General features: G+C 42.4%; 1 protein-coding gene across 1 annotated transcript; it reads left to right on the top strand.

The window, feature by feature from the left end:
• Window positions 1-2266: 2266 nt before the first annotated feature.
• mogs (mannosyl-oligosaccharide glucosidase) lies at window positions 2267-11226 on the top strand. The gene is made up of 5 exons (XM_075463017.1): window positions 2267-2344; window positions 4682-5039; window positions 7156-7379; window positions 7523-7716; window positions 8718-11226. The coding sequence occupies exons 2-5, from the start codon at window positions 4691-4693 to the stop codon at window positions 10486-10488; spliced, it is 2538 nt and encodes an 845-aa protein (XP_075319132.1). The 5' UTR covers window positions 2267-2344; window positions 4682-4690; the 3' UTR covers window positions 10489-11226.
• Window positions 11227-14177: the final 2951 nt, after the last annotated feature.

Below are 14177 nucleotides of genomic sequence, written 5' to 3'. Positions count from 1 at the left end.
TCTTTTAGTTCAGTGTAGGTTAATGAAGTGGACCCATAACATGCATTTAAAGGCCAGTGCTTGGTTTGTTTTTGTCCCACGATCTGACCATTCATTCTTTAATGCAAGCAGCTGTCTTTTGCATGTCAACCCATGCACTTCTGCTGTGACTGATGTATCAATAGCTACTTGTGAGAATTTTCTTCATTATTTTGTTGACAAAGTGGATTCTGTCAGAAAAGACACCAGTAAGAGTGTTATTATGAGTAGAGATAAAGATCTACCTGTTGCCCCACCTCGTTCTGCTGCGTTTGATCAGTTTGAGCTGGTTTCGCTCTCTTCTCTCTGTGATGTAGTGAAATCTCTGAAACCTACAAACTGCCCATTGGATATTGTCCCTGCCAAAGTTTTGAAAGTGTTTTTTAATACTGTGGGGCCCAGTCTCCTGGTTTTTTATTAACTCCTGTCTCAGATTAGGAACTGTCCCAGCTGCCTTTAAACATGCTGTGGTCAGGACCCTTCTTAAAAAGCCTAATCTTTGACCCCTCAGTGTTGTCAAATTTTAGACCTGTTTCCAATCTGCCATTTTTTCCTTGGTTTTAGAAAAAGTTGTTTTTATACAATTACAGTCCTTTCTTGAGGATAACTCTGTTCTTGAGAAATTCCAATCTGGGTTCAGGTCTCGTCACAGCACTGAGTCTGCACTGTTAAAGGTGCACAACGATATTGCTCTGTCTGTGGATACCAAGTGCCCTGTTGTCTTAGTGCTGCTTGATCTCACAGCAGCCTTTGACACGGTGGACCATGCAGTCCTCCTGTCACATCTAAGTAATTATGTTGGAATCAACGGCACTGCATTGAAGTGGTTTGCGTCTTACTTGTCCAGTAGAACCTTTTCCGTTATGGTTGGTGACCTTTCCTCTTCCAGTGCTCCTCTCTCCTGTGGAGTCCCTCAAGGATTTATTCTTGGCCCTATCCTCTTCTCATTGTACATGCTACCACTTGGGTCAATTATAGCCAGGCACAACCTTTCTTTCCACTGTTATGCAGACAATTTACAAATGTATCTACCATTGAAGCCAAATAGTAACAGTGCGCAATTGCATTGCTGATATTAAGCAGTGGTTGGCCCAAAATTTTCTTCATTTAAATTATGACAAAACTGAATGCATTGTGTTTGGGGATACTGTGACGGCTGGCTTTGGCACCTTGTCTTCAAAGCTTAGTTCAGCCATCAGAAATCTGGGAGTGACCTTTGACAGTCATCTGAGGTTGGACAAACAAATTAACAATGTCGTCAGGACTAGTTTTTTCCAGTTGCGTCTCCTGGCCAAAGTTAAAAGGTTTTTAAGTCGTCATGACCTTGAGAAAGCCATCCATGCCCTAATAAGTTCAAGGTTAGACTATTGCAATGCACTTTATGTTGGTGTCTCCCAGTCTTCTCTCAGTTGCCTTTAACTTGTGCAAAACACTGCTGCCCGTCTTTTAACCAACACTAACAGACGTGTGCACATCACTCCTGTTCTTAACTCCCTCCATTGGCTTCCTGTCCTTTATAGAATTGATTTTAAACTTTTAATGTTTGTTTTTAAAGCTCTTAACGGCCTCACCCCATCGTATTTATCTGAGCTTTTAACAGTCCGCAATCCTGGTGGAGCTCTGAGGTCAACAAATCAATTTTTGCTTGAAGTGCCCAGGTCAGAATACAAACACTGGGGTGACCGAGCCTTTACGGTCACTGCCCCCAGGCTCTGGAATAAGCTCCCCGTCGAGCTGCGTCTTATTTCTGACCTGGGCCTCTTCAAATCTAGGCTAAATTTAAACCTGCTTATTTAGGATGGCTTCTAATACCCAGAAGTATGATGACACTTTTATCTTATTTTATCTTATTTGATTTTGCTGTATTTTGTTGCTTTCACTGTTCTTTTATTGTTTTTATTTGTTTTTACTTATTCTTCTCTTTATTTATTAGGCTACCCGCTGTAAAGCACTTTGTTACACCGAAAGGATTGTCTGTAAAGGGCTGTATTAATAAAGTACATTTACATTTACATTTAGTTAATTTAGTTAGAAGCTAGTGTTCTGTGTTCCTGCAGTAAGCATTCTTTATGTCTCGGAACTCCAACCTCTCAACAGAGGCAGATATTATATACTTCAATAAAAGAACACATTTCCCCTCTGCACTGTCGTCTTTTCATGCTCGCTTTTGCATTGTCATTGGCTAAAGGCAAGGCAGTTCGTGACATCACCCTCGTACGTTACGGAGCTACGTCTACGTCAGTGAAATCCTGAAGTAACCAGGAAGTGGCTGCAAAACTCATCCAGCAGAGGATCATGAGCAGCTGAGACTCGGGGTTTTCGACAGGTCGGTGACATTTTTGATCAATAAAGACCAAGCTAGAACTACGAAACATACCCGTATTGTGCTAGCTGGTGGGCTGTCTTAAATTGCAAACCTCAGTAGCTGGCCATTATTGTAATAAAATAAATAATTACTTTAGCATGAGCGCACTAGCGAGTAGCGTGAAACCAGAAAGGTAACGTGGCTTTCGCGGGGCGTTGCGATGAGTTCATATTCCTGAACGTGCCTGTGACAGCTCATTGAACTGTCGAAACCATGATCGTAAACTGAGTTAAAATGGTACATTTCTCGGTCGACTAATTTTGCTTTCTTGTGCCACCATATGCCAATTCTGTGGTGACGTTAGCAAGACTGCTTTCTTAGCCCACGAGGACGTTGAGTTAATGTGCGGTTTAAGATTTCCCCCTGACTAATTATACACTGCAAATACCAAAATTAGTTTTATTTATAGGTGTTCCCGGGTGTTATTTAGAAACACAAAGCACACGTTTGGTGCAGTTTGATTCACCAAGCCAGTCTCAAGTAAGTTTCATTATTCCTGCTCACTTTGTTTATTCTGTAGACTTTGAGATTTGTGTGTAAATACGACTTATAACGTCAACAGATTTACACAGATTCTGGCATACCAAGAAATCCAAATCTGTGGCCCCACTCTATCTTTGACAGAGAGAGATGAAACTTGCCCATATTTGAGATTTGTTTTACTGCAAACTCTACAGCCAGAAAAGCCTGCTGTAATCGGTCTGCCCGGTTCCCAATCGTGAGGAAAGACCACAGCTTTCCATATTGATCAGTTTTGTAAATGTAAACACTTTGCGTTTAAACACACACTGTCTTATAGAAAGGAGATGCTTTTAAATTAACAAAACAAATATACTTACTGCATTGCTTTGCCTAAAGCTATTCCTGTGATCTTTGGTTGCCATTTTCTTCGTAGCAACACCTTGTGTTTCAGTTGAAAACTGCAGTTATTCCAGCACCTCTGAGGTGCCTGTATTAAACGGTGATAACACTGCGTTGACATCACAATTGGCTCCATTCGCCATCTTGACTAAAACGAATCCACCATCGGGACACCGGCTGCTTTGCTGCAGTTTGCACAGGAGAATGAGAGCACTGCGTCGCAGCATAAGAATCTTGCCTCAGCTGTGAAACATGGTGGTGTTATCATGGTATTTCCATCATTGACGAAAGACCGAATTCTGAACTATGCCATCACAATCTGGTGGATAATGTCAGGCCATCTTTGTGGAAGTCCAGAACACGGCCACCCAACATCACAGAGTAGACGCCGCTCTTTTGCCAAAGAATGGGCTGAAATGAGTGCCGAACTGATCAATTGTTGGTCTAAAAATGAGTTGTGGTTGTTGTTTCTTGATTGATCGGGTCGCACCATAAACTGTAGCGAAAGGTTTTTTTTTAGTTTTTTTTTTACTATTACCACTCACAGATATATAATGTATCGTTTTCCTCAGTGAATGTATGTCCAAGCGTTATTGTTTTAGTCATTTGAATAAGGTCCCATTCATTTACGTCTAAAACTTTTATAAAGATATTATTGAGAAATATAGAAACAAATGATTCTCTAGCTTTCAAGAACCACTGTATAATAGCTTGTTACATTGAGGGTACAAATTCATTATGATGGAAAGAAATTGTAGTTCAGAAATGTCAAACCACTTTTCAGGCAATTTAGGAACAGTGTGTCACCGTGTACCTTGTCCATCAGAGAGCACGGAGTAGCTGATTTTCAAAAGTAAAATATCTGAATGCTTGTCACTATAGATGGAAAAAGGCAAACCCCCCCCCCCCCCCCCCCAACATCTACATTTAGATTATGACTGTGTGTGTATGTGCAAAACGAAAAGGTATAAAAGAAGACTCTTATTTTTGAATTGGAGAAAGAGAAGCCCCAAAAGAGAAGATGAGGAATAAACTACTTTTGATAGCCTTTTAATTAGAGAAGGTAAACAGTGGGACACGTTGATTTTTGATTCTGTTTACCAAATAAAGCTCTACATTATCCATGGGGGTGGAATGATGCATTTCAGACACATGGGAACGTAACAGACAGCTGGTTGTGTTGGAGAAGGCACCAACAGCACACAAGGGACTGCTTTAACTTATACCAACTCGACCCAGATATATATATTGTCTATTAAACTCAGATCATCCAAAGTCTTCATTAAAAGAAATCCTCACGAGAGTACTGAAGCAGCTTCTTTTGAAAAAACATGAAAATTAATTGAAACAGTCCATATTCAGTAGTGTCCTTGATGGGCACTTCAATATCGGGCTTTTTGATGAAGTGCATCTTTCTCCTCTTGTTCCCATCTTCAGGAGGGCAGGATGGGCAGGCAGAGGAAGAGGGTGGTGACGGGTGAAGCTGCACCCCTACCAAGGAAAGACGAGAAGCCCTCTGCGTTTCACCGCAAGGAGAAGAAAAAGAAAGCTGACATCGGAAAAGTGTTTATCAACATCTCGATTGGCCTCTGCATATTCAGCCTCATCTGGTTCTTTTATGCCATATATATGCGATCCAGTCTGGCTAAGCGAGTGGTGACTCTGCACCCGTCACCTCGTGTCCTGGATGCTAATAGCAGCAGTGCAAAGGTTTCCCCAGACAGGTTCTGGGGCTCATACAGGCCCCAGGTATACTTTGGCATGAAAACAAGGAATCCAAAGTCCATTGTGACAGGTAGGTTCGAATTAAAGCTAGGTATCTTTATCCTAGAATGATTAAAGGAAATTTTACGTTCAAACAAAAGCAATCAAACATCTGTCAAACACACATGCGCTTGGGGATGGGAATTGAGAACCGGTTCTGGAAGAGAACCAGCTCCCAGTAGTTCGATTGAATCGTTAATCCGCCTGCCGAACAATCCCGTTTATAGGTTCTGCTAACATCTGACGCATTTGCGCGATGACGCCATGTGCACGCTTCGTATTTTGGCTCAGAATGTTTCCAACATGGTGTTGAGGCACAAGCGCTCCAAAGTTTGGTTATATTTCACCAAAAAGGACAATAGTAGGGCCAGTTGCAACACGTGCAGAGCTTTGATCACATCAAAGGGGGGAAATACCTCAAACATGCTGAAAGATTTGACCACACAGCATGCAATTACTTTGCATGAATGTAAAGTCTTCGACACGCTGCTAAGCGATGGCGCCCAGGTAACGTAAAAGTTCCAGATCCTGTTGATTGTAACAGGGCTCTCAAGTCTTAGCATTGAGCGTGACAGTCCCGCTTTTCGGTCTTTTGTCACGCGCTCCCGCCACACATTGTATTTGTCACGCTGAAAGAAATTACAATATAAATTTCTCTGGCGTGCCGCTATCGCTATGGAAACAGCAGGAAACAAGCACGTCTCCCATGAGTCTGAGCAGAGCAGTTATTAATAACAACACTAATAATAATATTATTAATGAAAGACCCCGTCCACCAAGGACCTGCAATTAAAGATGTCAGTTATGACAGATGTGTTCTGCATCAGGGGATGTGGATGAGACGAGGTTCAGGTGGGTAATGCATGGATGTTTTTGTAGGTTGATGATGATGACGCCGTTTGGCTCTCATGATGGGTTTGGTGGTTGGGAATATTTAACAACTGACCTGCAAATATAAGCTAAATACAGGCAAAAATTGTAATGTAACAATGTTTTAGAGATGTGTATCTTGCTGCTTAATGTATTCATTGGACGGCTGTGATTATGGGGGGTTATTTTATTTATATATATATATTTTCGGAATAATATATAAAATGCAGTGTGTGTGTATTATATTTTCATTGTAGGGAAAAGTAAAGGTATGAAAAGAATGACATGCCGGATTTGAACATATTTCACTGATTGTCAACGCTTCATACAAAAGCGTCAATAAAATAACAACAAGCAAATACCATAAATACATATGATGATTTCCCTAGACTTTGAATGCTCATTAGGGAATTGATGCAAAGAGGAAATGGCTCAGCACTGTACCATTGTCATTGCAAAACTATGTTTTTCTTTATCTTTTTCACAGGAACTCTTTCATGGTTTTGTTTTTCTTTCTTTTCATTTCAAGATTGAATCAATTATTCAACATCCAGATGTCTTTCTTTTAGCAAGGGAATAGATAAAGTAACAGAGTCATGGTTTTGCAAATTATTGTGCCAGTTGCATGAGGAGATGTGTTTTAGCAGATGTAGCGGGACTGGCGTGCAATCTGGCTAAGCTGACCAGCTAAATTAAAAACAAAACAAACAAATAAAACGACTCCAGTGGTCGGGGCCTAAACGTCAACCCTGAGATTGGTAGATGAGCAACCCAGGGCCTGAGTCACAGGCACAGAGATGCTGATCTATTCTTTCTTCTCAATACATGGTCATCAAGAAGTCCTCAGCAGTTGCCTAATAACATAGCAACCAATCGCAGCAGAGCACAGCATGTAAAATTCCAGATGTAACTCTCATATAAAGGTACAAGCCTCAAATTGCAACTTCGGCCATAACACACGTCCCTCGTGCTTCAAAGTCCCTGTTCAAGCATTCCTCACTTTTATAAGACCGGGCTTTCATTTTATTGTAGTCTATTGAAATGATGCCCAGGGATGTTAAGTATGAACAGAAACGTCAATTCTCAAAGAAATTATTTCTTCAGATGTCTGTTACATATGTATGGTCCGTATGCTGCCAGAGATGGCTTTTATCTGGAACCGTCGGCAAGTCATTTTTGCCCCATAGTTGGCGGCATAATTCTCCAGCCACCGTATCGGTGCATCTGCCACAGGCTTACAAGTGGATTCAGTTTCTTTCGTTTGCATCCTTCTGCAGGAATGATGTGGATGCGTCAGTTCTCTGACTCGGACGTGAACCTAAGGCACACTTGTGAGCAGGGGGATCATTTGCAAAGCTATGGCTGGCTGATGCATGATGGACTCACCTTTGGCGTCCAAGAAATCCAAGATAATGACTTCACACTAACCACAGAGTTTGTTAAGAGGACGGGAGGGGATCATGGAGGAGACTGGACCTGGAGGATCACAGCCAAACAGCATGTGAGTTCCAGCTGTGTTCGCTGCATGTGCACATGCTCCCTCACGTGATCAGAACGAATACAAGTTACCTATTTAACGTGCATTTTTTGTAAGATGACGGGAAGCTTATTTTTTTCATTTCTTTTCCCGTCTTTTCCCACCAGAGCAATGCCCCCCAAGCACCAGTCATATCCTTGATGTTTTACGCTGCAGCAGACACACAGGGCTCACTGCAGGCTCACGTGGAGGAGAGAAATCGCCTCGCTTCTATAAGTGGTTTCTCAGAGGAGCTCGGAAACTTTAAGATCACCTTCAGAAAACCTGTTACTGGGGAGTCATCCAGCGCTAAATATGCGAGGTAAATGAGTGAATACAGAAGTGGAGAAGACCAAGGACAAGGCAGCTGGAAGGAATATTGTAGAATGACCATCAGTGCTCAGTGTTATCTGTGTTAAAGATATAAAGATAAGAAAACCCTCATAAGGCATGTATATAAAGCCATAAGATCATTTAATCGTTGATTAAATCCTATTTTGATTGATTATTTGATAAGTTACATACATTTTGCTACCAGTGAGGGATGTTAAACCTTGATAGAAAGAGTATTGCACTCATGAATAGTAGCCATTTAAACCCAAGTGTGTGATATGATCTGTGCATAAAAAGATACATATGGAAAATCATTTACCTCAGAAAATCTTTGAATTAGGCTTTTTTTTTTTTTTTTAGACGTATGATGTACGGGGTGGGGGGGTTGTTGTTTTGTTTTAAACACTAGGTGGTAGCAGAAGATCGTGAAAAGGAATGTAAAAAGAAAGAAAACCACAAGCTGTGCGTCAGGGCTCAGTCCTGAAATGGTGCCGATTTTTAATCAGTGAAGGCTTCTATTCATTTACAAAAAGAGCTGTCACTTTCCTTTTTGTCATTACAAAGTGGTTCAGGCCTATGCTAGCTTTCTTTTAGTAACATATACAGGGACTACCAATGTTTCAGTTGTTCATGAGGGCCAGAGCAGACCAGCATAGCAGATAGAAAAGAAAATAGATTAATTGAAAGGGACAGTATGCACTGGTGGAAATGGCAAGAACCGTGTGAATTGTTATTCTGGTTTATTTTGGCAAGATGGATGATGTAGAGCAAGACAGCTGTGTGTTTACTGCGGTCAGTTGCTCGACCTCTGAGTCATCGGTACAACAGGGGAGGGAAAAAAGCTAAGCTACTGTGAGATGAGGCCACCCATGCACAGTTAGGATCACTTGTATATATCAGCTGCTGATTTAAAACCAATCTTTAAATAATCTAATTTGAAAAAAAAAAAAAAAAAAAAAAGGTAATTGATTTGAGGTTGTCATATTTCAGTTACAACTACCTTCAGACGGTCTCGCCGGGCTTGGAGAAGCTGACCAACATTGTGAAGCTCAGCCTGAACCGCAGGTTTGTCTACAACCTTCCTTCTGGTGAGAAAAGGTATTACATTGCTGTCGACACCTACAAGCCTCCTCACCAGCAAAGCCAACAGAAACCTGCTGACACGAGGCATGAAAGCGACTTTGTGGTTCACCAGGTGACTGTTCAAATGCCCTTCCAGATCGAAGTTCTTTTTGAGTCCGGGAGCTCCTATAACCGTCCCAACCAACTTGCGGGCTCTGTCATGACCGAGGAGCTGGAGAAGAGAAAATCTGAGTTTAATGCAAAGTTTGAGAAGATTTTTGGGCTTGAGAGCAAAGGTTTTAGCCAGGGACACATTACATTTGCCAAAGCAGCCCTCAGCAACATATTGGGTGGAATGGGTTACTTCTATGGCGAGTCAGTAGTGCAGTCGGTCTACAATGAATACCCGCTCCTGTACCCTGAAGGGGCTTTATACACTGCTGTCCCGTCACGCTCGTTTTTTCCCAGAGGCTTCCTCTGGGATGAAGGCTTTCACCAGTTGCTGCTGAGCAAGTGGGATCCACAGGTGACGAGGGAGGCTATTGCCCACTGGATTGACCTAATGAATATGGAGGGATGGATTCCCCGTGAGCAAATTCTTGGAGATGAGGCTCGCAGCAAAGTCCCAGCTGAATTTATCGTTCAGCGGAACGAGAACGCAAACCCACCCACTCTCTTCCTGGCTCTACAGGAACTGATTGAACAGCTCTCTTCAAATGCAGACGAGGCAGCTACGCAACCAACCCTGCCTTTCCTCCGGCGGCTTTTCCCCAGGCTCAAAACCTGGTTCGAGTGGTATAACACCACACAGAAGGGGCCCCAATCCAATTCTTACCGTTGGCGTGGACGTGACAAGGACACCAATCTGTTCCTTAATCCCAAAACCTTAACCTCCGGGCTGGATGACTACCCACGAGCCTCGCACCCCTCAGCAGATGAACGGCACGTGGATTTACACTGCTGGATGGCCTTGTCCTCGGGCATCATGGCTAGCATAGCCCAGCTCTTAGGTGAGCCCCATCAGGACTACAAACTCTCCCATGATGTGCTCAGTGACAACAACCTGCTCGATGAGCTCCACTGGTCAGAGCAACTGCGAGCTTTCAGTGACTATGGCAACCACACACAATCTGTGTCCTTACAGCGGGAGAAGGTGTACGTACCTCCCGGACAGCCTCGCCATCAGTTCCCTGTGGCCCGCCTTGTCCGCTCGGTCCACAGGGCCCCTAAGCTGCAGTACGTGAACGCTTTGGGTTATGTCAGCTTGTTCCCCTTTATACTGCAAATCCTCCAGCCAGACTCGCCCAAACTGGAGCACATATTTCGAGACATGAGAGATTCCAAAAAGCTGTGGACACCCTATGGCCTGCGTTCCCTCTCCAAGGCCGATCCTCTGTATATGCAGCGAAATACAGAACACGATGCCCCCTACTGGAGGGGACCAATATGGATTAACATCAATTACTTGGCAGTCAGAGCCCTCCACCACTACAGCAACGCAGAAGGGCCATACCAAGAGAAGGCAGCTGCTCTTTATGAGGAACTCAGGACCAACATTATCAGTAATGTTTATAAACAGTATGTTGAAACGGGGTATATATGGGAACAGTACAATGACGGCACTGGCAAGGGCCAAGGAAGCCACCCTTTCACCGGCTGGTCAGCCCTGACAGTATTAATGATGGCTGAGCAGTACTGATACTGCTGATTTGATCTAATTGCTACTTAAGATAATGGCCTTTATTTGTGTGGACGTGAGCAAAGCAACTTCTACTTTTAACGTATAGAAAATGTAGTCTGGTTAGGTGCACTGAGAATATCCAGAGACTATCCAGAAATTGCATCTCCTTTCATCACATGTTCTCACGAGCCCTTTAATTAGACTAACCGTCTTCACACATGTGCTCTGAAAAGGGTCATTTCAAAGAAGTGTGAGAGCAGTTTTCCTGTCTTTGCTTTATGATGAGCCAAGTTCTGTCTACTACTGCAGTTATGTGCTGTGTTTTATTTATGGGGGAAAGAAAAACAAAAAACTGCTCCTTTTTTCTTTGTCACTCTTCAACGGAGAAATTGAAGATCTCTTTACAACGCAGGTTTCTTCGGCCAAAGGAGCATTTGTGCTTTCAGATTAAATTGAGATACAGTTGAATGGGAATCGGGTTACTACAGCTTTTTGGGGTCATCATTCAAGTTTTGCTTTCACTTGACAAATAAGAGCCACTATCTGTAATTGTGCCATTTTTGTCATTGATCTATAATGGTTTTTATTGTCTTGATTGATCATTTTGATATGTGATTGTTCAGTTGTTCTGAGAAAGTTGTCCAGTCCTGCTGCACTTTTCTTAGCAGACGTGTTGATTTGTCTCGCAGGGAAAAACAATGACTGTTAAATCTGATTTTGTTTTGTCAAAAACAATAAAGGGGTTTAAATACTTTTTTTCTTTTTTCGTGTCAAATCGCATTTTTGTCTGTGCTGCGTTATCAGTGTCCTAGGTTTTTTTCTTTTTCTCCACCTCGGTTGTGACGATACGCTTTTCACAGTTGGGATCTCTGAAAATAATAATCTGTTGTTCGTGAGCAGTTGCAGATGATGGACCGCTTGAGTATCTTAGGAAATAAAGCTGAGCTGTGTATCGTTTCAAATAGAACTAATTTGACTTAAAGCAGCTTTAATTTGAAATGCACGATGGAACCAAATCGTCCATCCACGTGTGATGGAGCTGATCAGTGCTGCTGTCGGTTGCTCCGTGTTACACCACATGCAGAAAGTGAAGTCAGTGGGGTTACATGGACCTGAAAGAATCAGATTAATGGCTAAATTACAATAAGACTGAGTTATTAAGTTCACGAATACACCTTAGTTTGACAAAAAATTGGACCGGATCGGTTTACTTGCAGTCGGATTAAGACCCTGAGATAACTCGTTTGAAAGTCACTCTAAACCTGCTTGTAGACGGTGAAGCACGTGGTGAATTGGACTTTGCGTTCTGTGCATGGTTGAGATTTTTTCCCAGGGTCGTGACCCGGAAGTCAAAGGAGACAATATCCCTGTTGATGTCGCCGCCGTCGGAAAGAAACAAAGAACGCGATGGAGAATGCCCCGTTGTGCATCGCGTTTGTGCAACAAGCAGCTCATCACAAAGAAAATGTAAAGGGACGTGGCTTCATCTTGCTCTTCGTTCGCCATCTTTCTCGAATGCCTGAGTTTGTTGTTGGTGGTGGTGAAGAGGTCAACCGAAAGTGGCTCTATTAGCAATAGTTGAAATGGGTACAGCGCCACCTATCGTACCGGGGCATGACACGCTTTGTGCCAATGATTCTATTTTCTCACAGCCATATATACTTGGATAATTGCCCTTGCTCAAATAAGGAGCATAATCCAACTATAGTTATAATCGAATTAGTCTCATCTTGTAGACCCACCCTACAGTGAGTTGGATAGGGTAGTTTCTTATTGTGTGCACACTTGAAGTTACTCCCAACCAGGGCCTGTTTAACTTTAATCTTCATACCTCTCCAGTAACTAGGACTGCATGTTATTTGCAATCTAAAAGTGAATATTATCACAAAAGTATGTGCAATCAAGCCGAATGACTATTTACATGAAACCTGTTTTGAGGACAATTCAAAGTGTTAACATTGCATTTGATGTATCTTCAATACAGATGACACCATTTATGCTAAAGCAAAGCGTAACTCAGACGCTGTGACCTTAAGTGCAGCAGCCTTATAATGTTTCCTTTTTCAAATGGCACATTGAAGGCCTCTAGCTGACGTCAATGTATTTATTTTTTTTGTCTCTTCCTAACACGGTTTCCATGGAGCACGGTTGTTGTGAGGGCTTGGTGCTTAATTACCCCGCATCAAAAGGCGCGAATTACATTGATGTCAAATTCTTTTCACTCCTTGACATGTGCTGGCGCACATTCACAGACTGGGGCACACAGTGGCGATGTTCTTACTTATACTTTGCCAACAATTATAAAACACTGGAACTCGGAATACTGACACTGGCAGTCTATGTTCATGACCACTGGGTTCCAGCATCGAGACTTTCATGAATCCTTTGAATGGACTGGATGTGCAGTTGTATAGTTGAAAGCTTAGCATGGTGCTGTAAGGTTGCATGGCTAAAAATAGCACCTCTATCAGTTAGCAGAGCAGGAGGCAGGCTGTGAAGCTGCACGTTGGTAGTTTTGCCAAATGTCTTGCATTCTGCAATACCAGATTTCCCATGCACAACAAAATGTGGATTGCTATTATTAACAAAACATAATTAGACTGGTTGTTAAAGTGTTTTCACAGCTTCAGAAAGGTTTGAAATTCTTTTCTTTAAGATTGACATTATTCTTTGGACTGAATGGTGTTCATAGATCCCCAGAAGCTGACGTATCTTGTACCACTGCGAAACGACAGTTTTTTTTTTTTGGCACAGTCGTGGGAGACTCAAGCTCATCATTTGACCCTTTAACCTGCTCACGCAGAGCACAGTATCAAGGGATTTTGAACACGGATGAACCATATCCTCTGCCTTTTGTTGCTTCTCTCAGAGGAAATGGATTCCACGTCCCCTCAATGCAACTACAGTCGAAAATGCATTCATTTCTTTGAAGAGTGCGGACAGTCTGTGTGACTAAAGCACTCACTGCGCAATCCATCCCCCTCACCCAAGACCCTTTTTTCGCAGTGAGATGGGATAATAGCCAAACAGCATCAGAGCTAACTAATGTGACTGCATAATAAACAGATGAGTCAGTATTCATTTGAATATCATGTCATCCTATCCCAACCACATCAGAGCTTCTCTATGGGAAATATTTTGTGATTGCCTACCAATGATTAGGAGTAAATACAGTTTTTCCAAAATACTACTCCTCAGTGTTAAGAGTTTATATACATATATATATATATATCAAAGAAACCACCATACATGTGCAGTGTAATTATAAAGTTGTCTTATAGTCTCTCCCCAGCCTACAGCACTGACTGCTGTATTGAATGTAATTACTGGGAAGGTATGCTAGAGGGAGCTAATTAATAAGGCATTTGTGAGTGGAAAAGTGGCTTTTTCAATACAGCTTAGCTATCATTTTACTTACAATGGAGAGCTACTTAGAATTAAAGCAGTATAAGTGGATAATTATGCTAATGGCTCAATTTGGATTTAAGATAGGTTGGCAGGCTGTATTTCTGCATGATACACCCTTACAGTGGCTCTCGCACAGCTTCTGTGCGTATGTGGGCTCGTATGTTCGTATTTTGTTCTCTCTAGATGTCAGATGTTTTTGTGTCCTGGGGCCACATGATCATCATGTGTGTGCATGCGTGTGCATGTGTGTGTGTGAGCGCGTGGTCCTCTGGCACAACTTTTCGACTCCCCTACAAGTA

The sequence above is a fragment of the Odontesthes bonariensis genome, chromosome 4, assembly GCF_027942865.1.
Source record: "Odontesthes bonariensis isolate fOdoBon6 chromosome 4, fOdoBon6.hap1, whole genome shotgun sequence".
NCBI lineage: Eukaryota > Metazoa > Chordata > Actinopteri > Atheriniformes > Atherinopsidae > Odontesthes > Odontesthes bonariensis.
This window is presented reverse-complemented; position numbering and strand designations above follow the sequence as displayed.